The sequence below is a fragment of the Hyla sarda genome, chromosome 1 (assembly GCF_029499605.1).
Source record: "Hyla sarda isolate aHylSar1 chromosome 1, aHylSar1.hap1, whole genome shotgun sequence".
Classification (NCBI taxonomy): Eukaryota; Metazoa; Chordata; class Amphibia; order Anura; family Hylidae; genus Hyla; species Hyla sarda.
In genome coordinates this window covers 10,779,667-10,804,542 of record NC_079189.1, presented here as the reverse complement: position 1 = coordinate 10,804,542, position 24,876 = coordinate 10,779,667, and the positions used below count along the sequence as shown (strand labels likewise).

Below are 24,876 nucleotides of genomic sequence, written 5' to 3'. Positions count from 1 at the left end.
TAGCGTGGGTTCCGTGAGCTTCACTGAGCTACCGGCAACTTTCATTTTTACTTTAGATGCTGTGAACGTGATTGATTATGGCGTCTGAAGGGATAAATGACCGCCAGCAGCCAGTGACTCCCGCTGCTAACAGTAGTCGACACACAATGCTCTGAAGCACTCTCTTTAAACCCGCTGAAGGCATCAGGGCATACAAGTACATCATTTGTTCTTAAGTATCAGAACACAAGGGTATACCTGTATGCCTGATGTCCTTAAAGGGGTACCCTGGTGAAAAACATTTTTTATTTTTTACTAGCTGAGTACCCTGTGCTGCCCGGTTTTTCCTACCTTATCCTTATGGGGGAGGAAAAGCAACAAAGGAGAAAGCTTTTGTCCTAATATCCTGTCCTTAAATCCTGACCCCATATCTAATTCTCATATCCCGACCTCATATCCCGACCTCATATCCCGACCTCATATCCTGTCCTTACTTCTAATCGTCATTTCTAATCCTCATATCCCATCCTCAGGTGGGGCTGCGTTGTGGTAAAGATATTGTAAGCTGAAAATAAAAGGGTTTGGCTACAAGGGTGGGCATGCCTTTACAAGATGGGGCATGGAATGCGGGGAGCGTGTGGCTTGGCAGTGACTGACACATTCACCAGGAGATGCAGAACGGAGGTTGTGGAGTAAGGCACCGGTCCTATATACTTGCAGGGGACTTGAAACAAAAACCTTCACATATGGGGGTAGGTTAGGGGTTAATTTAACTATTTCATATTTTTATTTTACATATAAGTAACATGTGACCAAGTATTATCGAAATATCTCCAGCAATACGGATGTTATGCTGAAACATACTTTTCCCATAGATTTGCATTGGACTTTAAACAAAAAACCCAGACCCTCACAAATGTGGGGGTAGGTTAGGGTTAAATTAACTATCCTATATTTTAAGTGGACATATGAGTAACATGTTAATGAACAACCTACTTGGGGAAATAAATCCCCTCAGGATTAACCCTGACTAAAGATCCTCTGAAAATGTACTTTTATTAATGCTTTTAAAAATATTTCTTGACTTGTGTCTCTAACCTGTAGCCCTCCAGATGTTGCAAAACTACAACTCCCAGCATGCCGAGACAGCTGTTTGTGCATGCTGGAATATGTAGTTTTTCAACATCTGGAGGGCTACAGTTTGAGAACACTATACAGTGGTCTCTAAACTGTATCCCTCCAGATCTTGCAAAACTACAACTCCTAGCATGCCCAAACAGTTTTTGCTGTCTAAGCATGCTGGGATTTGTAGTTTTGCAACATCTGGACGGTCACAGTTTGGAGATCACTGTGTAGTGGTCTATAATCTGTAGCACTCCAGATGTTGCAAAACTGCAAATTCCAGCATGCACAAACAGCAAACAGCTATCTCGGCATGCTGGGAGTTGTAGTTGCGTAACCTACAGCTGTTGCATAACTACATCTCCTAGCATTCCCTTCGGCAATCAGTACATGCTGGAAGTTGTAGTTTTGCAACAGCTGGAGGCACACTGGTTGGAAAATACTGAGTTAGGTAACAGAACCTAACTGAAGGTTTTCCAACCAGTATGCCTCCTTGCTGTTGCAAAAGTACAACTCCCAACATGAATGGTCTGTCAGTACATACTGGGAGTTGTAGCTTTGAAACAGCTGGAGGTTTGCCCCCCCCCCCCCCTCCCATGTGAATGTACAGGGTACATTCACATGGGCAGGTTTACAGTAAGTTTCCTGCTTCAAGTTTGGGCTGCGGCAAATTTTTCGCTGCAGCGCAAACTCCAAGCGGGAAACTCATCGTAACCTGCCAGTGCGAATGTACCCTAAAAACACTACACTACACTAACACATAATAAAGGGTAAAACACTACATATACACCCCCTTACACTGTCCCCCCCCCCCCCCCCACAATAAAAATGGAAAACGTATTGTACGGCAGTGTTTCCAAAATGGAGCCTCTAGCTGTTGCAAAACAACAACACCCAGCATTTCTGGACAGCCACTGACTGTCCAGGCATGCTGGGAGTTTAGCTACAGCTGGAAACAACAACAAAAAACATGGTCAAATGGCTGGAGGTGCTCAACCCCAAATGCAGTTGTGCATTTATTCTGGGGGAGCAGATCTTGCCCTTGTAGTCCGTTGCTAGGGGCGATCCCCAGCATAAAAATGCATACAATGTAAGATGCCTGCAGTGGACTACAAGTGCCACAATAGAATCCTACACCAGATAAACAGTGTGGATGTGTAACAATTAGAATACTACAATACAGAAATTTAGGTTCACTACTGTGGTAGATGTATACAATGACATTGGCTATCCCTCAACACTGATTTTAAAATTGAGACATTCGTCAGTATATCCTTATATGAAGGACATACCAGAGCCCGCACACCAACACAGTAGTGCACCCAAATTTCTGTATTGTACTACAGCTGGAGGCACCCTGTTTGGGAATCACTGGCGTAGAATATCCCTATGTCCACCCCTATGCAATGCCTAATTTAGTCCTCAAATGCGCATGGCACTCTCTCATTTCGGAGCCCTGTCGTATTTCAAGGAAACAGTTTAGGGCCACATATGGGGAGAAATTGCACTACAAATTTTGGGGGCTTTCTCTCCTTTTACCCCTTATGAAAAGTTGGGGGCTACACTAGTGTAAAAAAATAAAAATGTTTACACTAACATGCTGGTGTTGCCCCATACTTTTTAATTTCACAAGAAGTAAAAGGAAAAAAAGACCCCCAAAATTTGTAATGCAATTTCTCCTGAGTACGGAAATACCCCATATGTGGGCGTAAAATGCTCTGCGGGCGCACAACAAGCCTCAGGAGTGAGAGTGCACCATGTACATTTGAGGCCTAAATTGGTGATTTGCACAGGGGTGGCTGATTTTACAGCGGTTCTGACATAAACGCAAAAACATAAATACCCACATGTGACCCCATTTTGGAAACTACACCCCCCACGGAATGTAACAAGGGGTATAGTGAGCCTTAACACCCCACAAGTGTTTGACGAATTTTCATTAAATTTGGATGGGAAAATGAAATAAAAAAATGTTTTCACTAAAATGCTGGTGTTACCCTAAATTTTTCATTTTCACAAGGGAAAATAGGAAAAAAGCCCCCCAAAATGTGTAACTCCATTTCTTTTGAGAAAGAACATATCCCATGTGTGGATGTAAAGTGCTCTGCGGTTGAACTACAATGCTCAGAAGAGAAGGAGCGCCATTGGGATTTTGAAGAGAAAATTTGTCCGGAATTGAAGGCCTCGTGTGTTTACAAAGCCCCCATAGTGCAAGAACAATGGACCCCCCCCCCCACATGTGTCCCCATTTAGGAAACTACATCCCTCATGTAATGTATTAAGGGGTGCAGTGAGCATTTACCCCCCACAGGTGTCTGACAGATTTTTGGAACAGTGGTACGTGAAAATGAAAAATGTAATTTTTCATTTGCACAGTCCACTGTTCCAAAGATCTGTCAAGCGCCAGTGGGGAGTAAATACTCACTGCACCCCTTATTAAATTCTGTGAGGGGTATAGTTTCCAAAATGGGGTCACATGTGGCGGGTCCACTGTTCTCTTACCACAGGGGGCTTTGTAAACGCACATGGCCCCTGACTACCATGCCAAAATTTTTTTTTTCCAAAAGCTCAATGGCGCTCCTTCTCTTCTGAGCATTGTAGTTCACCCGCAGAGCATTTTACGTCCTAACATGGGGCATTTCCATACTATGAGATGGGGTTACAAAGATTGGGGGGCATTTTCTCCCATTACCCTTTGTAAAAATGGTAAATTTGGGGAAAAAACTGCACTTTAGTGAAAACATATTTTTTTTTATTTTCACATGTGGGGTCTTCTGCTGTTCTGGCACCATAGGGGCTTTCAAAATGTGACATGCCCCCCAAAAACCATTTCAGCAAAATTCACTCTCCAAAATCCCATTGTTGCTCCTTCCCTTCTGAGCCCTCTACTGTGCCCCCTGAACACTTGACATACACATATGAGGTATTTCCTTACTCGAGAGAAATTGGGTTACACATTTTGAGGGGCTTTTTCTTCTATTACCACTTGTAAAAATTCAAAAACTGGGTCTACAAGAACATGCGAGTGTAAAAAATGAAGATTTTGAATTTTCTCCTTCACTTTGCTGCTATTCCTGTGAAACACCTAGTGGGTTAACAAACTTACTGAATGTCATTTTGGATACTTTAAGGGGTGCAGTCTTTATAATTGGGTCATTTGTGGGGTATTTCTCATTTGAAGGCCCTTCAAATGCACTTTAAAACTGAACTGGTCCTTGAAAAATTCAGATTTTGAAAATTTTTAGAAAAATTTGAAAATTGCTGCTGAAATTTGAACCCCTCTGATGTCTTCCAAAAGTAAAATCATGTCAACTTTATGATGCAAACATAAAGAAGACATATTGTATATGTGAATCAATATATAATTTATTTGGAATGTCTATTTTCCTTACAAGCAGAGAGCTTCACATTTAGAAAAATGCTAAATTTTCAAATTTTTCATAGCATTTTTAAATTTTCCACCAAGAAATTATGCAAGTATAGACGGAAATTTACCACTACTATAAAGTATAATATGTCATGAAAAAACAATCTCAGAATCAAATTTATAAGTCAAAGCATCCCAGAGTTATTAATGCTTGAAGTGACAGTGGTCAGATTTTCAAAAAATGCTCCCGTCCTTAGGGTCATAATGGGCTCCGTCCCTAAGGGGTTAATATTAAAGAAGCAATGTGACTGGTTGCCCTGGTCTATTGATCAATTGTTCATCTGCACAGGTTTTGATAAATTTCCCTAATGGTCTGGTGTGAAGATATAAGAGATGTCACGCTCCGGCCACCTGCATCGGCCGCGAGCGCATTATTCCCTTATCCCCGGCTGCCGGCGGGGGTTGGATTCGCATCGCGGGATGCGCCCCCCCGCATGCGAATCCCAGCCCCTCACTCACCTCTCTCCTCTGCTGCCTCCGCTGTGTCTCAGCTCCAGCGCGCGTGTCCCCGTCCCTTAGGGTGCGCGCACGCCGGAGCTCAAAAATTTAAAGGGCCAGTATGCCTATAATTATTGTGTACACCTGACACAATTCTATAAGTTCATGCACCTCCCACACTTCCCTGCCAGATCTTCAGTGCCTGAGATTAAGCTACCCTTATAGCCTGTTAGCCTTACCTGTATATCCAGACCTTCCGCTGCATTATTAGACTCCGCACCTTTGCCGCCTGCCTTGACCTTCTGGTATGTTTGACTATGCTCCTGCTTTTTCCCTTCGGTACTTCGCCTTGCCCAGCTACCTGTGTGGTTGAGCTGTGTCGGGGGTAGCGACCTGGGTGTCGCCTGCCGCAGCAAGCCCATCCTGCCTTGCAGCGGGCTCTGGTGAAGACCAGCGGCACCTTAGACTCCGCTCCCCGATACAGTCTGAGTCATCAGCCACACAGGTTAGAGGATCCACATCCAGCTCTGTTACAAGAGATATGGCCTGGGTTTTGATTTGTCTCCAGGTTTTGGGATATAAGTAAATTGGTGGTGACTTCAGCTTTATTTCTGGATCTAATTTATTTATAGGTCTAAATACATTTTCCAGGATTGATCTATGGTCTAATTTTTCTAGGGTTGTGGCCTAGGACCTGAAAGGATGAACAGTTTGTTCCAAACGCTGAGCAGTGGAGTACCCCTTTAATATAAAAAATATTTATCAAATATATGAAGAGTTGTCTTAATTCTAGTGGTAATTCAGTACTACTACTAATACTACTATATACCAGTTATATTGGATATCATACTTCTATTTACCAGTTATATTGGATATCATACTATTATATACCGGTTATATTGGATATCTCTCCTTCTGAACATGGGGCGCAGTCATAGCAGCAGGTATAGATTGATTTTGCCGCCTTTTTCCGGCTTCCAGGTAAACATGGGTCTGAGCAGCGGGATACCGGGACCTGGATGAAAGGACAAGTCGATTGTCAGAGATTAAATGTACATGTACGAAATAGAGCTAAAAAAAAACTGATTAGGGATAAGCAAATCTATTCAATTTTAAATTTTACATGATAGAATTACTTTTGTTTACTAAAAATTGGGAAAATTACCCCTCTTTGGTCCCAGATGCCTGAAAGGGCTTATACAAATATGGTGAAAAGGGAATTTATATCTTGTATAAGTTTAGAATATTTAATTCCATAATGATGATAATGACGATAAAAACTTTTGTACAATGCTGTGGAATATGATGGGGCGGTACAAAACAAGAAATTATTGCTATTAACATCATTTTATTAAAAATCAGTAGTTTTTTTTGTCTTTTAGTCTCACTACCACGAAGACAGCATTAGTAGAGTATAATTGACAACAACAGGTACGGTCTGATTAGTTTTCTTTCCAAAACTAGAAATGGTCCAAACAGAATCACTTTCAGAAAACTAGCAAAAGGTTATTTGATGTTATTTGAAAAGAAAAATTATATAGATATTACCCAGCACATCCACAGCCAAGACTATTGACCTGTGACAGTGTGCCCGACTATTCTTGAAAGTGAAAAAACAATAGATATGGGCAATTCGTTTTGTCACAAATGCATATCCGTACGGATATTACTGAGTTTGTATGTTTGGATCGATCCGAATATACGAAATAAATTTTTTTAATATTTCCGAAAAAACTAAAATCCGAACAATGCATCGCCAAAAGCTGAAAACGAACCAACGAATGCATTTGTTAAATGTGTATCAGCAGTAATGAATTCATTTGTTTTATTTAATTGGTCCTTTTTTTACAAAAGGATCATTAAAGTTTGTTGAAAAGGTCTGGCCTGGCCTATCTGCTTATTCACTTTGGCCGTTTCCGTCATTAGTCAAAAATAACTTATAACAAATTCCGCCAAATAAGTAATAAAACACGAATAATGAATAGATCCGAAAATTTTTCAGACTCTGTTCCAAAACAGAATGAAACAAATGATTCCATCCGGAATATTGAGCAGAACCGAAATTTTTTTTTATCCCAAAATAAACGTAATGAAACTAAACATAATTTTTGGGTTCTGCACAAGTCTAAAAAAAACAATGGCCACTTATTAAAGGGGTACTCCATTGAAAACCTTTTTTCTTTTAAATCAACTGGTGGCAGAAGTTAAACATATTTGTAAATTACTTCTATTAAAAAATCTTAATCCTTCCAGTACTAATTAGCTGCTGAATGCTACAGAGGAAATTCCTTTCTTTTTGGAACACTGATGACATCACGAACACAGTGCTCTCTCCTGACATCTCTGTCCATTTTAGCAACCGTGCATAGCAGATGTATGCTAAGGGCAGCATGGTGGCTCAGTGGTTAGCACTGCTGCCTTGCAGTGCTGGGCACTTGGGTTCAAATCCCACTAAGGACAACAATAAAAAAGCGCTATTATTATTATTATTATAACGTCAGCAGAGAGAACTGTGCTCGTGATGTCATCAGAGAGCATTCCAAAAAGAAAAGAATTTCCTCTGTAGTATTCAGCAGCTAATAAGTACAGGAAGGATTAAGATTTTTTTAATAGAAGTAATTTACAAATATGTTTAACTTTCTGCCACCAGTTGATTTAAAAGAAAAAAGGTTTTCACCAGAGTACCCCTTTAAAGCCTATAAAAAATGTGGCTTACTAGGATGCTGTTTACCATGTTGGTCCTTTCTGCGACCATTAATCATGGCCAGAATCATGTTGATCTTTGTGATTATCATCACTGTCACTATTATTGTGTTATCTGGCTATAGGAGTGTGCCCCTCCGCCCCTAGGTGAATTTAAGAAAAGCCCACGTCCCCATTAGCCTCGGGTTCCTCAACATTATTTTTCCCCTTCTTTTTCATGTCCCCCTCCATGTGATTTGGTTAAGCTAAAGGTGGAAGCTGTCCTTCTTCTTCCATCCCTTGTTCTATCATAGTGAGAGTCTACTGTACGGTAAAGATTAGTGAGATGACATCATTCATCCCACTGTGGTTCCTACTGACAAAGTTTGGTTGCCTCAACGGCCGGGACCCGCGGCTAATACAGGACATCACCGATTGCGGTGATGCCCTGTATTAATCCTTCAGACGTGGCGATCAAAAATGACAGCCGCGTCTGAAGCGAAAGTGACACTAACCCGGCTGCACCGGGTAGGACCTTACCTGCTTCCTCGGTGTCTGCTCTGTGCCGGGATCCCCTGCATGGCCGGCGCTGTCCTTTGTCATCTTCACATCATCGTGCACGGCGTGCGTAGCGGCGTGCATAGTGACGCAATGGCGGCGGCAGAGAGAGAGAGAGGCGGCAGCAGAGACGTTCCGGAGAGACGGGGACACCCCGGGGACGCGGCGACAGCGATGGAGGGCGACATCCAGGGTAGCGGTGACGAGCGATGATGGGTCTAGAGTGGCGAGTACGCGTGAGAATTACCTCCTATACCAGTGGTCTTCAACCTGCGGACCTCCAGATGTTGCAAAACTACAACTCTACAACGGATCTTGCAAAACTACAACGGTTGTCCGGGCATGCCGGGAGTTGTAGTTTTGCAACATCGGGAGGTCCGTTGGTTGAAGATCACTGTCCTATACTTTACAATGTAGTCTAGATTTTCCTCCTTTAAAATTATTTATTTAAAAGTCTTATATGCCGGAGCGTCCTATATGGCGAAAAATATGGTAAATGGTGCAATAGCAGACCATCCATCAGTGAGTTCTTTGCCCTATAGGAATGGTTGAAATGGTGATCATGCCTTCCTGGTAGTGGTCAGAAACGTATCCATGCCTTGATAGGTTTTTAGAAACTTTTGGTAAAACAAACTAAACACAGGGTGCAAGCGGTATGTGGTCCAGATATAGCGAAGCAGCAATGTTTTTTCTTTCCTATGTGACATATGTCATATTGGTGCTAAAATGTAATTGGTGGAAAGACCATTGGGACAATTGGGATGTTTGCTGTTTGATACAAGATATCAACAGGGGCCAGATTTGAATAAACCCTTAAAGGGGTATTCCAGGAAAAAATATATATCAATTTTTATATATCAACTGGCTCCAGAAAGTTAAACAGATTTGTAAATTGCTTCTATAAAAAAAATATTAATCCTGTCAGTACTTATGAGCTTCTGAAGTTAAGGTTCTTTTTTTCTGTCTAAATCCTCTCTAATGACAAGTGTCTCGGGAAACGCCCAGTTTAGAAGCAAATCCCCATAGCAAACCTCTTCTAAACTGGGCGTTTCCCGAGACAGGTGTCATCAGAGAGGATTTAGACAGAAAAGAACAACTTTAACTTCAGAAGCTCATAAGTACTGAAAGGATTAAGATTTTTTTTAATAGAAGTAATTTACAAATCTGTTTAACTTTCTGGAGCCAGTTGATTTATAGGCCCATCAATTAGCACACATTGATGAGGGGGAGGTGTCAAAAACTGTCACAATCCCGTGACGTCATGTAGTAAACAGTGATTAAACAATATCACTCACAGTGATCTATCAGTATATAAAGATACATATACATCAATAACATCTATCAACAACCATATAGTGTAGATCCCCACTTAAAAGTGACAAGTTACAATACTTCCAGTGTCCGATTGTGTACCTATATTCATGATCTCCGGTGTAGTGGGCGGTCATCAGCTGTTGCTGGCTGCGTCATTCCTCCAAGCAACAGCAACAGCTGATGACCGCCCACTACACCGGAGATCATGAATATAGGTACACAATCGGACACTGGAAGTATTGTAACTTGTCACTTTTAAGTGGGGATCTACACTATATGGTTGTTGATAGATGTTATTGATGTATATGTATCTTTATATACTGATAGATCACTGTGAGTGATATTGTTTAATCACTGTTTACTACATGACGTCACGGGATTGTGACAGTTTTTGACACCTCCCCCTCATCAATGTGTGCTAATTGATGGGCCTATAAATATATTGTGCATTTCACTTGTGTTTGTGCTTGAGAAAGGCTCTATTGAGGAGCCGAAACGTTGCGCTTTTCTACAGATGTGTGAATAAATACACCCGCACGGGGTTACACGTATTTGGAGTGCCGCTCTCTTTGTTTTGTGGTGAATCTCTTGGGGCCTGAGTCGGACCCTGGAGCTGAGCACCCAACAGGATTTGGAATCCTTGGCAACAGCCACGCATGGTTGGTGCTTCTTCATTTGGATTGTTATATATATATATATATATATATATATATATATATATATATATATATATATATATATAAAGTTTTTTCCTGGAATACCCCTTTAGTTTTTTAGCGATTATATTTTATTCAAATTTCAATCTAACTACATTATATCTCTGGTGTGTGGGAATTTCAAACCATAATTTATGTAAATCCACCATAAAATGGTAAAGATAGCTGTCTGGCACTGCCAGCTTCTTATATTCCTACCCCACTGCTCTCTGTTCACTCATCGATCCCAAACAGTCATTAATCTGGGCCAACTCACTAGCAGTCTGATAGTGTATAGCGGCATAGGCCATATTTGAATTTGCGATATTTCGCGAATATGTGGCCAAATATTCGTCATATATTTGCAAAATTTGCATATTCGCAATATTCGCGGCCATAATTGCATGCACATTCACCATAAAATTTGCATGCGCAAGATCGCTTGATAAAGGAGCTAAAAGAAGGGAGTGATCAATATGTGCGAAAATTCGCATATGCAAAATTTCGGGCGCAAGCCAGTCTGACACAGTAACTAGTATTGGAGCCTTGTTGACATCACAAGCTGGAAGCAGGGAGGGAGGATCACTGTGATGTGTACTGTGAAAAAAATTGTGAATTCACGAATATGCAATATTCGTGATAAATATTCGCATTGCGAATATTCGCACCCAACACTACAGTCTCAATAAGCATTTATCATGTGGAACACAATTGGGATCTGGGGCACGGACAGCAATGGGCTGCTTCCCATGTAGAAGGTAGAAAATAGTAATTGATCCAGCTCCAGAATTTTTTTTATAAAAGGCAAAACTTTAATGAGGCTTATTAAAAACTACAAAACAACATGTCACTTAAAACAAGTGAAACACCATCACTTTTCAGGCTATATATGGGCCCTTAATTATGACAAAGGTATAATTCATGAATTTAAATATCTTATGTACGAGAACCATTTTGGGCATACGGCAAATCCATCAGCCCACACCCACCAGAAACTCAGGGAATTGGGAAATGGCTAATTGAGATCAGCCGTAGATAACAGAAACAACAAAGAAAGATAAATGTATTATGTGACATAATGTGTCTACATTGTTGTGTATGGTGTTTTCCTTTGTTGGGGTCCATTTCCCTCCAGTTTCTCTTCACACTGTGCTATAATTCATTCACATTCAATAAGAAATCCAGGGGAGTAATGTATGGGTTAAATTTTCCCAAGTGACACATTATGTCTAGAGATGAGCGAATTTAAGAAAAATTTGATTCAGCTAATTCGCCGAATTTTTCCCCAAAAAATTATTCGATCCAAATAAATTATTTTATTAGTAATGTATTTTAATGATGTGTTTAATAAAGTGCGTGTGTTTCACCTTTTTTCTCTATTTTTTTTTTTCATTTTCCATGACTGTTCCATGATGGGAGTAGTAGTACCTGTACTAATTGAAAGATTGCCCTGGGTGTCACTCCTGACACCTGCTACGATCGTCCTGTATAATGTACAGAATAGATGTGGGCGACTTTCTCACATCTAGATGGGACAATCGTATCGGTTGTCAATAGTGACACCTGCTGTGATCTGTCCTCAACTGCAGGTACTACTGCTCCCAACATGGAGCACACTCTGCTCCATGTTGGGAGCTGTAGTACCTGCATTAATAGACAGATCACAGCGGGTGTTACTTCAAACACCCGATGCGATCGTCCTGTACAATGTATAGATGCGGCCGGCCACTCATCTCTGGTCCCACTTTAGTATGAGTAAGTGCTCTCTCTCTCTCTCTCTCTATATATATATATATATATATATATATATATATATACCTATTATTCATATTTCCCAGGGCAATCTGTCTATTGTTACAGGCACTACAGCTCCAATCGTGGAACAGTTTTTTCTATGCTGAGAGTAGTAGTACTACCTAAAAAAATTTAAAAATAGAGAAAAATAATGAAATACACATACACAATATTAATTAACCCCTTAACGACTATGGACGTGCATAAATGTCCAGGCAGGATGAACTTTCCTGCACCAGGACGTGTATAATCGTCCATGGTTCTCGTGGGTGCTGCCCAGTGCACCCACGAGATCGTGGCGGGGACTTGGCTGTAACACACAGCCAGGACCCTGCCGCACTCCCGGGACCGAAGTAAACTTCGGTCCCGACAGTTTAACCCTTACAGCCGCGGTCGGAAGTGACGGCTGGCTGTAAGTGTTATGACAGAGGGAGCACCCTCTGTCACCCCTGCAGCACCCTGCAGCACAATCACGGGGTGCTGTGTGTGATCCCCGGCGGGCGGCAGTTTAACCCTTACAGCCACGGTCGGAAGCGACCGCAAGCTGTAAGGAGTTTTGACAGAGGGAGAGGGCTCCCTCTGTCTCTCTCTTGTAGCACCCCGCAATGATTGCGGGGTGCTGCTTGTTACCTGGGCAGCCGGGGGTCTTTACAAGGACCCCCAGGTCTGCCCTGGTTATTGTCTGGTTATTAAATAAATATAATGAAAAATAAAATGTGTAGAATCACACGGCGCACATCTGCAGCATATTACATGCTGCGGATGCCCACCAGCAGTCACAGCAATGAGCTCCCTGCTGTGGCTGGGTAGCTTTGTGTGTCCACTCATAGCGGCGGATTTACCACCGGTAGTCATGAGCGGACACACTGAACTACCCAGCCGCAGCAGTGATCATACCCTTGTGACTGCGGTGTGAAATAAGCTGCAGATGCGCTCTCTATGACTCTACACTGTGTCCTGTTCATACTGTATTTCTGCAGTGTAAGAGGTATCCGTCAGCATCACGTCAAAAAGAGTGATGCTGATGTATACTGTAGAAGCTCCATTTATTTCTGAATGAGACTGCTACAGTATACATTGGCATCCCTTTTTTGACATGACAACAGACACCTGTACTGCAGAAATGCAGCATGAATGGGGGCTATTCATATAATGATGCCCTGAAAGCCAAAGGGGCTCCTCTCCTTCTTGGTCCTACCAGGTGGTCAGGCAACCAGATATGGTCTAAGTAGGGGTACTGCCCAGCCCGGAACGAACAGCGTGATAAAATATGGGGCGCATTTCCTCCATTTCAAAAGCGACTTACCAAAATGATGTCCCACAAATAAAGAATTTGCGGAAAAAAAAGCTAATTGCTATTTTTTTCCACTGACTTTGAAATAATTCTAGCCACACAATAAGGGCTCAACGTACTTACTTTTTCCCTAGGTGAATACTTTCGAAAATGGGGTCAAAATGAAGATTTTGAATTTTCTCCTTCATTTTGCTGTTATTCCTACACACTTACTGAATGTCATTTTGGATACTTTGGGGGGTGCAGTTTTTATAATGGGGTCATTTATGGGGTATTTCTAATATGAAGACCCCTCAAATCCACTTCAAAACTGCACTGGTCCCTGAATTATTCCACTTTAGAAAATTTTTCTGAAAAATTGGAAAAATGCGGCTATACTTTGAAGCCCTCTGATGTCATCCAAAATTAAAAACATGTCAACTTTATGATGGAAACATTAAGTAGACATGTTGTGTATGTGAATCAATATATAATTTATTTGGAATATCCATTTTCCTTACAAGCAGAGAGTTTCAAAGTTAGAAAAATGCAACATTTTCTAAATTTTCATGAAATTTGGGGATTTTTAACCAAGAAAGGAGGCAAGTAACGACAAAAATTTAACACTGTGTTAAAGTAGAATATGCTACCAAAAAACAACCTCTGAATCAGAATAATCGGTAAAAGCATCCCAGAGTTATTAATGCATAAGGGTTCAGTCCTTAAGGGGTTAAAATACATTACTAATAAAACATTTAAAAAAATTAATTATAAAAAATTTATTATTTTTACATTTAAATGGCCCCTTTCTACATTTTTATTATTGTCGGCTATATTTTTAGGTGCCTGTCCGCCCACATAAATTGATCCCAGTTTAAAAATGAACATTAACATAATTTTTTTTTTTTTTATTGGTGGCTTTATAATTTTTTAAACACCCAAGAATGGAGTGTACATTTTAGGCTGCTTTCACACTATGAGTATTCATCCGTTAGTAAACATCTGATTTCTGTATTGTATAATTATAAAACGGATGTATAATTCCGGATGAATAATGTCCATCAAAGTAACAGGCATATTCATCCATTAAAAACCATTATAACATCCCTCATATACCGCTATTTTATGGCCATTTTAATACCTCTGCCTACAGACTCCCACAGCCGGGACTACTACTACTCCCATCATAGAACAGACTTGTTTCCATGATGGGAGTAGTGGTTCCCCGGCTGCAGAGTCTGTCGGTGGCTGGGGAGGCTACATTAGTGTTTGTACTACTACCCCCATCATGGAAGGGGGTTATAGTACATGGGCTGAGGGATTGATTGCACCAGGTCACACTTTTTAGACCCAATGCGATCAGAAGTTATTAAACATGGGAGCGGACGGCATGCGATGTACCATGTATTTTTACTTTTACTTTAAAATTCCCCGCCGGGAGCCCTGAATGGCTGCCACCGAGGAGCCATTCAGGGCTCCCGGCTGAGTTTTTAAACTACTAATTTGACCCTCAAATGTATGCCCCCCATGCATATTTATAATAATTCATCAGCCCCAGTGTGTTTAAAATAATTCATTGGCCCAATTGTGTTTATAATAATTCATTGGTCCCAGTGTGCTTATCCTTAATCTCTCCCCCGCCCCCAATGTCCTTATTTCCCCTCTTCTAGGAGCAGGGCAGCAGCGGGACATGTTAGGAGCTGGCGGCGGTAAATGAATGAATGAAGCCGTCATGTCCTGCATGTAGGCTTTATTCATTCACCGCCGCCACCCGACATGTCCCTGCTGCTGCCCTGCTCCAAGAACGGAGATGAGCAGCAGAGAATAGACATGTCCCGGCTGAGTGCTGATTGTGCTTGGAGCAGGGCAGCAGCGGGAACATGTCGGGCGACGGTGAATGAATGAAGGCTACATGTGGGACGTGTCGGCTTTATTCATTCATTCATCTCCGCTGGGTCCCGACATGTCCCGCTGATGCCCTGCTCCAAGAAGATGAGGAGCAGGCAGTGTGAGCGGAAATAAGGACACTGGGGGGGGGGGATAAACACACTGGGGCCAATTAATTATTATAAACACACTGGAGCCAATGAATTATTATAAATATGCATGGGGGAGGGCATTTGGGGGTCAAATAAGTAGTTTAAAAACCCCGCCAGGAGTCCTAAATGGCTCCTCGGTGCCGGACATTCAAGGCTCCCGGCGGAAAATTTAAAAGTGAAAGTAAAAATACACCGTACATCGCAGGGGAGCGGAGCATGCCACCCGCTCCCATGTTTATTAACTTCTGATCGCATCGGGTCTCAGAAGCGAGACTCGGTGCGATCAATCCCTCAGTCCATATACTACAACCCCCTTCATGGAACAGTGTCTGTTACATGATGGGGCAGGTAGTACAAACACTAATGTAGCCTCCCCAGCCACCGGCAGACTCTCGCAGCCGGGAACTACTACTCCCATCATGGAAACAAGTCTGTTGCATGATTGGAGTAGTAGTAGTCCTGGCTGCGGAAGTCTGTAGACAGAGGTGTTAAAATGGCCATAAAATAACGGTATATGACGGATGTTATAATGGGTCTTAACGGATGAATATGCCCGTTATTTTGACGGACATTATTCAGCCGTTAACACTTGTTATTTCATCCGTTATTATACATCTTTTTTTTTATTATGCAATACAGAAAACAGATTTTTAATAACGGATGAATACGCATAGTGTGTAGACTCCATTCTTGGATGTATAAAAATTTATAAGGCCACCCAAAAAATTTTTTTTTAATGTTAACTTACATTTTTTTCATCTTTTTAGGTAGTACTACTACTCCAAGCATGGAACAGACTTTTCCATGATGGGAGCTGTAGTACCTGTACTAATAGACAGATCACAGCAGGTATCACACCTGACACCCGATGCGATTGTTCTTTCTATTGCAGAGATGGAGTACCTTTCATCTCTGCACTATACTCTGGCCGGCCAGTGATGTGAATTCTTATTCATATTTCCTGAAGAAAGCTGTGATTGGCCAGATGGTTCCAGCCACTCACAGCTCTCTGTGGGAAATGTGAACAATAGGTATATATATGGCATATATTCATACTACAGTGGGACCAGAGAAGAGCGGCCGGCCGTCCTCATCTATACATTATACAGGATGACCGCATCCTGCAATCAGTCTATTAATGCAGGTACTACAGCTCCTAGCATGGAGCAGATTGTGCTCCATGTTGGGAGCAGTAGTGCCTGCAGTTGAGGACAGATCACAGCAGGTGTCACTCCTGACACCCGCTGCGATCATCCTATCTATTGCAGAGATGCGAGCTCAGGAGAAAGCCGCTCACATCTATACATTATACAGGACGATAGCAGGGGTGTTGCTAATGAAGAAATTTGTTATTTCGAATAGAGTCGAAGTTCGGATTCGGTCCAAATTGAATTTTTCATGAAATTTGGAACGAATTCCACTTCATCAGATTTGATTCGCTCATCTCTAATTATGTCACACGATACATTTCTCTTTCTTCTTTTTTTCTTGGATCTATGGCTGTTCTCAATTAGTCATTCCCCCCCCCCCCCCCCCCCGTCACTGATTTTCCAGTGGGTGTGGACTGATGGGATTGCCGTATGTCCAGCACGGTCATTGCACATAAGGTATTTAAACTCATGATTTATACAGTATCATTGTAATGATCAAGGACTTGTATACAGCCTGGAACACATCAGTGTTTCACTTGTTTTAAAAACATTTGTTTTATAATTTTTTATATTCTTCATTAATGTTTTTGATAAAAAAAACTCTTTCCTCAATTTGTGCGGACGCCAGTTTGATTAAACTTAGTGAGTGGCTACAACTGTTTCATGCCTTTTAGCATATATATATAACTCAACATATGTGTTTCTGCCAACAACAAACATCATGGTACAGTAATTAACCATCTGGGCTCCTCAATTTTACTCTGGGGCTGCAGATATTATTGGTATCGGGACATCTGCACTTTAGTAAAGCTTAAAGGGTAGAGATGTCGCGAATTGTTTGCCAGCGAACAGTTCCCAGCGAATTTAGCATGATCGTGTTCGCATCGCCGGGCGAACATATGTGAAGTTCGATCCGCCACCCCTTACTTTAACATTGCAGTAAACTTTGACCCTGTGAGTCAGAGTCAGCAGACACATTACAGCTAATCAGCAGCAGTCCTTCCCTTCCAGATCCTCCTACCTCTTGCACGGACGCCATTTTAGCCTCATTCAGCATGCTGCAGGCTTAGGAAGTGGAGTGTCAGAGAAGATGCTCCTGCTGTATAGGGAAAGCAATAGCTAGGTTGCTGCTAGGTGGTGTATTCAGGGTCCAGTTTCCTTCTAAAGCACTAGTGTAACATCTGCTTTAAGGACAGCACCCAAAAAAGCCCTTTTTAGGGCTGAAAGATATCAGTCCTGGTTGGGAGGGAACCGCTGGTTAAAAGGGGTACTCCAGAATCAAACTTAAGTTCCTTCAAGCAACTAACTACTACAGTCTTCAAAGGGCTGAAAGATATCAGTCTGTGTGTCTTGCAAGTTGCAACAGATGGAGGCACCCTGGTTGGGAGGGAACCGCTGGTTAAAAGGGGTACTCCAGTATAAAACTTAAGCTACTTCAAGCAACTAACTACTACAGTATTCAAAGGGCTGAAATATATCAGTCCGTGTGTTTTGCAACAGCTGGAGGCACCCTGGTTGGGGACCACTGCATAAAAGGGGAACTCCGCAGGCAAGCTTTTTTTCTTGCACTAGGGTGACACTAGGGTGACACAATTTGCCCTGCAGGCAAAAAAACTGACTACTACAGTATTCAAAGGGCTGAAATATATCAGTCCGTGTGTTTTGCAACAGCTGGAGGCACCCTGGTTGGGGACCACTGCTTAAAAGTGGAACTCCGCTGGCAAGCTTTTTTGCCAGTTGTGACAGTTGTGACAGTTGTGCAAATAAAAAAAACAAAAACCTTTTTTGGCTGTTAAATAAAATCAGTCGTCACTGTCAGTTCACGTCACAGTTGCCAGTTTTTTTTGCCTGCAGGGCAAATTGTGTAACCCTAGTGCAAATCCCATTAGGTGTGACAGTTGTGCAAATTAAAAAAACAAAAACCTTTTTTGGCTGTTAAATAAAATCAGTCGTCACTGTCAGTTCACATCACAGTTGCCAGTTTTTTTTGCCTGCAGGACAAATTGTGTCACCCTAGTGCAAATCACATTAGGTGTGACTGTGCAAATTTAACCAAAAAAAATGACAGGAAGAGGAAGGCCACCCCGCAGGGGCCGTCGCGGTGCTGGGATTCCCTTTGTCCCTAGTGTTCAGAGGCCACGTACCCTGAACCCCCAAAGTTCTGAGGACTTAGTTGACTGGTTATCACAAGACACCCAATCTACTACAGCTTCAGCTCGGAACCTTGACGCACCGTCCTTCTCCTCCTCTAGCTTAGCTTCGGGCCCCTCTCATGCTACCACTTGCCCGCCTGCCGCCACCACCAACACTAGCACTACAGCAGCTTTACTTGATCCATCAGAGGAGTTATTTACACATCAGTTTGAAGACATGAGTGATGCGGAACCATTATTGCCAGAGGATGTAGTTAACAGGGATATGTCTCAGTCAGGCAGCATTACACACATGGACGTACGGTGGTATGATGATGTTGTACCCGCTGCTGCTTCCTTTCTTGAGGTGTCAGATAGCGGTGAAGGTGTTGATGATGCCGATGTGTCCGTGGATGCCACGTGGGTGCCCGCTAGAAGAGAAGAAGAGGGGGAAAGTTCAGATGGGGAGACAGAGAGGAGGAGGAGACGAGTTGGAAGCAGGGGGAGGTTGTCGCAAGGAGCTTGTGGCACAGTCAGACAGCATGCATCGGCACCCAGGGTCAGCCAGAAGGGACGCCAATCAACGCATTCTGTTGCCACCACCAGAATTCCGTCATCGCAGAGCTCAGCAGTGTGGCATTTTTTTTGTGTGTCTGCCTCTGGCAACAGCGAGGCCATTTGCAACCTGTGCCAGAAGAAACTGAGTCGTGGGAAGTCCAACACCCACCTAGGCACAACTGCTTTGCGAAGGCACAAGATGTCACATCACAAACGCCTATGGGATCAACACGTCAGTACAAGCAGCACACAAAGTCAAAGCCGCCATCCTCCTCCTGGTCCAGCATCTTCAGCCAGGTAAACCACTGCTGCCCTCCTTGCCCCCTCTCAACCATCCGCGTCTCCGTCTCTCGCCTTGAGCAGTTCCTGCTCATCTGCCCACAGTCAGGTGTCTGTCAAGGAGATGTTTGAGCGCAAGAAGACAATGTCTCAACGTCTGACAGCTGGCTTGTCGGGACTGCTAGCCCGCCAGCTTTTACCATACAAGCTGGTGGAGTCTGAGGCCTTTAAAAAAATTGTAGCCATTGGGACACCGCAGTGGAAGGTACCCGGACGAAATTTTTTTGCACAAAAGGCAATCCCCAACTTTTACTCCATTGTGCAAAAGGAAATTATGGTATGTCTGGCACACAGTATAGGGGCAAGGGTCCATCTGACCACTGATACCTGGTCTGCAAAGCATGGTCAGGGCAGGTATATCACCTACACTGCACATTGGGTAAACCTGGTGACGGCTGCCAAGCATGGAATGCGTGGCTCTGCAGAGGAGTTGGTAACACCGCCATGACTTGCAGGCAGGCCTGCTGCCACCTCCTTTACTCCTCCTACTCCATCCTCTTCCATAACATCCTCGGCCGAGTCCTCTTCCACTGTTGCGTCTTGCTCCACATCACCGGCAGCCCCCCCCCCAGCTCCCCAGGTGCTATTCCACATCCCGGATACGGCAGTGTCACGCCATCTTGGGGTTGACTTGCCTCAAAGCGGAGAGTCACACCGCACCAGCGCTCCTGTCGGCCCTGAATGCACAGGTGGACCAGTGGCTTGCTCCGTACCAACTGGATATCGGCAAGGTGGTTTGTGACAACGGAACAAATTTGTTGGCTGCATTGAGGTTGGGCAAGTTGACACATGTGCCGTGCATGGCACATGTGTGTAATCTGATTGTACAATGCTTTGTGCTCAAGTACCCAGGCTTACAGGATTTCCTGAAGCAGTCCAGGAAGGTGTGTGGCCATTTCAGGCGTTCCTACACGGCCATGGCGCACTTGTCAGATATCCAGCGCCAAAACAACATGCCAGTGAGACGCTTGATTTGCGACAGCCCAACACGTAGGAATTCAACACTCTTAATGTTCGACCGCCTGCTCCAACAAGAAAAAGCCGTCAACGAATATTTGTATGACCGGGGTGCTAGGACATCATCTTCGGAGCTGGGAATTTTTTTGCTACGTTACTGGAGGCTCATGCGCAATGCCTGTAGGCTCATGCATCCTTTTGAGGAGGTGACAAACCTGGTCAGTCGCACCGAAGGCACCATCAGCGACATCATACCGTTTGTTTTCTTCCTGGAGTGTGCCCTGCGAAGAGTGCTGGATCAGGCAGTAGATGAGCGTGAAGAAGAAGAGTTGTGGACACCATCCCCACCAGAAACAGCCTTATCAGCATCGCTTGCTGGACCTGCGGCAATGCTGGAAGAGGATTGTGAGGAAGAGGAGTCAGAGGAGGAATGTGGCTTTGAAGAGGAGGAGGAAGACCAACCACAGCAGGCATCCCAGGGTGCTCCTTGTCACCTATCTGGTTCCCGTGGTGTTGTACGTGGCTGGGGGGAAGAAGATTAAACCTTCTCTGACATCACTGAGGACGAGGAACGGGACATGAGTAGCTCGGCATCCGTCCTTGTGCAAATGGGGTCTTTCATGCTGTCGTGCCTGTTGAGGGACCCTAGTATAAAAAGGATGAAGGAGAACGACCTGTACTGGGTGTCCACGCTACTAGACCTCCGGTATAAACATAAAGTGCCTGACATGTTACCGCATTACAGCAAGGCGTAAAGGATTCAGCAGGTCCAAAATAAATTAAGAAGTATGCAATTTTTATGGCCACTGCTACAGCTGCGACAATACCAAATTTTCCAGCCAGGTGTACATGCCTAATTTTTCTGGCCTCTGCTGCTGCACTTTTTCTGGCTGCTGCTACAGCTGCGGCTGCGAAAATACCCAATTTTTCATCCATGTGTACATGCCTAATTTTTCTGGTACTCTCTGCTGACATCTTTGTCCATTTTAGCAACCGTGGATATTAAATGTATGGTAAGGGTAGCATGGTGGCTCAGAGGTTAGCACTGCTGGTTTGCAGCGCTGGGGCCTTGGGTTCAAATCCCACTATGTGCTGCCCTAAGGGGGGCTCTAATTTGCCTAATATGGGCAAATCTATGTGCTGTCTAAAGGGGGGAATCTAACTATGTGATGCTTAAAGGGGGCTAAAGCACTTTATTCCAAACCATTTAGGAATAATAGGTGATTTATGCCCTTTATGGATTAAAACCAGACTCTGCCTCAACTATGTAATTTTCCATGGGAGTTTTGTCATGGATCCCACTCCGGCACGCCACAGTCCAGGTGTTAGTCCCCTTGAAACAACTTTTAAATCACTATTGTGGCCAGAAAGAGTCCCTGTGGGTTTTAAAATTTGCCTGCCCATTGAAGTCAATGGCGGTTCGCCCAGTTCGCCGGTTCGCGAACTTTTGCGGAAGTTCTCGGTTTGCGAACATCACTATGAAAGGGGTACTCCGGTGCTTAGACATCTTATCCCCTATCCAAAGGATAGGGGATAAGAGGCCTGATCGTGGGGGTCCCGCCGCTGGGGACCCACGTGATCTTGCACGCAGCACCCCGTTAAAATCAGTCCCCGGAGCGTGTTCGCCCCGGGTCTGATTACTGGCGATCATGGAGCCCGGAGCATTGTGATGTCACGGCTCCGCCCCTGTGTGACGTCACGCTCTGCCCCCTCAAAGCAAGCCTATGAGAGGGGGCTTGACCGTTAAAAGATGTCAAAGAAAGTTGTTGGGGGGACTGTTAGTACTTTTATACTATTATTTTTGTTTTTATTTGCTTTCTTTGGCCACTACATGTAATTTTTATATATGAGTATAAAATATGTAGACATGATACATTCTTACCTTTGGATGTCTCCATGTTATAGACTGGAGATTTATGTAAAGCTTTTGACCACTGATCGCCCAAGGTGTAAAATTTCCTACTTCGGCCCTATGTATATGTGTGGCCTCTTCTCCAAATATCCATTGTATTATCTTATATGGTAATACAGCTTCTCCTTGTTCAGTAAAGTAATATGAAGGTCTCATTGGATCCAGTGAACTCTTCATCCTCTGTATGTAGCGCTGTAACTTCCGTCTGTGTTGTATAAGTCCAGTTATGGGATTTTCTGGATATTTGTCTTTAATATATAAGAACATTTCATGTAGAGCATTTGTCAGGATTTCTACTGCATCATACACTCTTGGAGAAACCCCCGAGGAGAGGTAATTCCTCAGACTTGGCCTAACAAACGTTGTGCTTGTTTCACTTATTTTAAAAGGTAAAAAGGAATCTTTATCCCCAGATCCTGATATTAAATCTAAATCTTTCTGGTAATTGATATTAGAGTAAATATTGGGGAGTTTCCTGTAGTTTTTCACAAAATCTTCCAATTCACGAAAGAGATATAATGAAAAGTCCACAGCTAGACTTCCATTCACTTGTGGAAGCTGGAGTCGTGTAATGATGTCACTAAAAGCCCAAGATGGTGGAAGGATGAGAGTTCTGTCCAAAAATAAATATAAATATTTAAGTAGTAAAGCAACTCCATGAAAAGAGTAGGTCCCACACATTACAATGATACTTACATGTGGATTGTTTAAAAGATTTAAAATCCGGTCATCTTTACCTAAACTATTGTGTTCTGTAAGTTTTATGGTGTAGGCGGCACAGATCCCGTGCTCTCTCATGTACTTTGTTAGTATCTGTAGCTCATTCTCTCCGGCATCATCATCCGATACTAAAATCCCAACCCAGGTCCAGCCAAAGTACTTCAATAGTTTAGTCATCACCATATTGTGGACGTGGTGGCTTTGGACTGTGCGGAAAACATGTGGATAGATGCGTCTATCAGATAGTGAGTGGTCGGTGGCTCCATAGCTGATCTGCAAAACAAAGAAAGAAAAAACATTCTAGTCATTTAGTTTAAAGGGAAGTTCTAGGTAATTTAAAGTAGCATAACTACTGTGTGGAGGCAGAGAGTAAGCCTGTCATGCCTTCAGCAGTTTGGTATATAATATTACTGTATAGGTTACTATGCTTTGTATTTATAGTGTAAAGTTCTCTGTTCATGTTGCAACAGCACCATCTAGTGCCTGGGTTCTCAACCCGTGGTACCCATACCCCAAGGGGTATGCCATGGGTTGAGCGGGGGTACGCGAAAGCGCTGTCAAATACCGGCCATGCATTGGCCAGTATTTGACAGCGCACATTACTGTGAGTGAGCTGCCTGGTTGCCGGGGAGACGTGTGACCTCCCCTTACGTTGCGCAGAGTTGCAGCACAACGCAGGAGGACATCATACGTCAGTGTGGTCCCGCCGAACGGGTTGCACTGCATCAAGTGGCAGCGAACAGGGTCCCGCTGGAGGCCAGGTAATATGAAAAAAGAAAGTTAACAACTGTGCGGGCCAGAGGGGGGAAGTGTATTGGACAGGGGGAAGTGTTTTGGATGAGGTGGGGGGGAAGTGTATTGGAGGAGGGGGGGGAAGTGTATTGGACGAGGTGGGTGGGAGTGTATTGGAGGGGGGGGAGTGTATTGGAGGAGGGGGGAAGTGTATTGGAGGAGGGGGGGAAGTGTATTGAGGGGGGGAGAGTGTATTAAGGGGGGGGAGTGTATTGCGGGGGAGTGTATTGGACGGGGGGAAGTGTATTGAACAGGGGGGAGTGTATTGGAGGGGGGAAGTGTATTGGAGGGGGAGGTGTATTGGAGGGGGAGGTGTATTGGAGGGGGGGAGTGTATTGGAGGGGGGGAGTGTATTGGAGGAGGGGGGGAAGTGTATTGGAGGGGGGGGGAGTGTATTGGAGGAGGGGGGGAAGTGTATTGGAGGAGGGGGGGAAGTGTATTGGAGGGGGGGAGTGTATTGAGGGGGGAGTGTATTGGGGGGAAGTGTATTGGAGGGGGAGGGAAGTGTATTGGACGGGGGGGAGTGTATTGGAGGGGGGAAGTGTATTAGAGGGGGGAAGTGTATTAGAGGGGGGGAAGTGTATTGGAGGGAGGGAATGTATTGGAGGGGAGGAGTGTATTGGAGGGGGGGAGTGCATTGGAGGGGGGGAGTGCATTGGAGGGGGGGGAAGTGTATTGGATCGGGGGGAAGTGTATTGGACGAGGTGGGGGGGAAGTGTATTGGACGAGGTGGGGGGGAAGTGTATTGGACGAGGTGGGGGGAAGTGTTTTGGACAGGGGGAAGTGCATTGGATGGGGGGGGAGTGCATTGGAGGGGGGAAGTGTATTGGACGGGGGGGAAGTGTATTGGACGGGGGGGGAGTGTATTGGATGAGGTGGGGGGGAGTGTATTGGACAGGGTGGGGGGGAGTGAATTGGGTGAGGTGGGGGGGAAGTGTATTGGAGGGGGGGAAGTGTATTGGACGGAGCACAAGGCATTAAGATGGAGGGGGAG

The 24,876-nt window shown here is 43.9% G+C and overlaps 1 protein-coding gene across 1 annotated transcript in view; it reads right to left on the bottom strand.

The window, feature by feature from the left end:
- LOC130355538 (vomeronasal type-2 receptor 26-like) overlaps positions 1–24,876 on the bottom strand; it is a 64,680-nt gene that overhangs the window by 14,299 nt on the left and 25,505 nt on the right. The window contains exons 3-4 of the mRNA XM_056559846.1: positions 22,341–23,363; positions 5,858–5,981 (exon numbers count right to left, since the gene is read on the bottom strand). Coding sequence (XP_056415821.1) covers positions 5,858–5,981; positions 22,341–23,363 — 1,147 coding nt within the window. The remainder of the gene's footprint in view (positions 1–5,857; positions 5,982–22,340; positions 23,364–24,876) is intronic.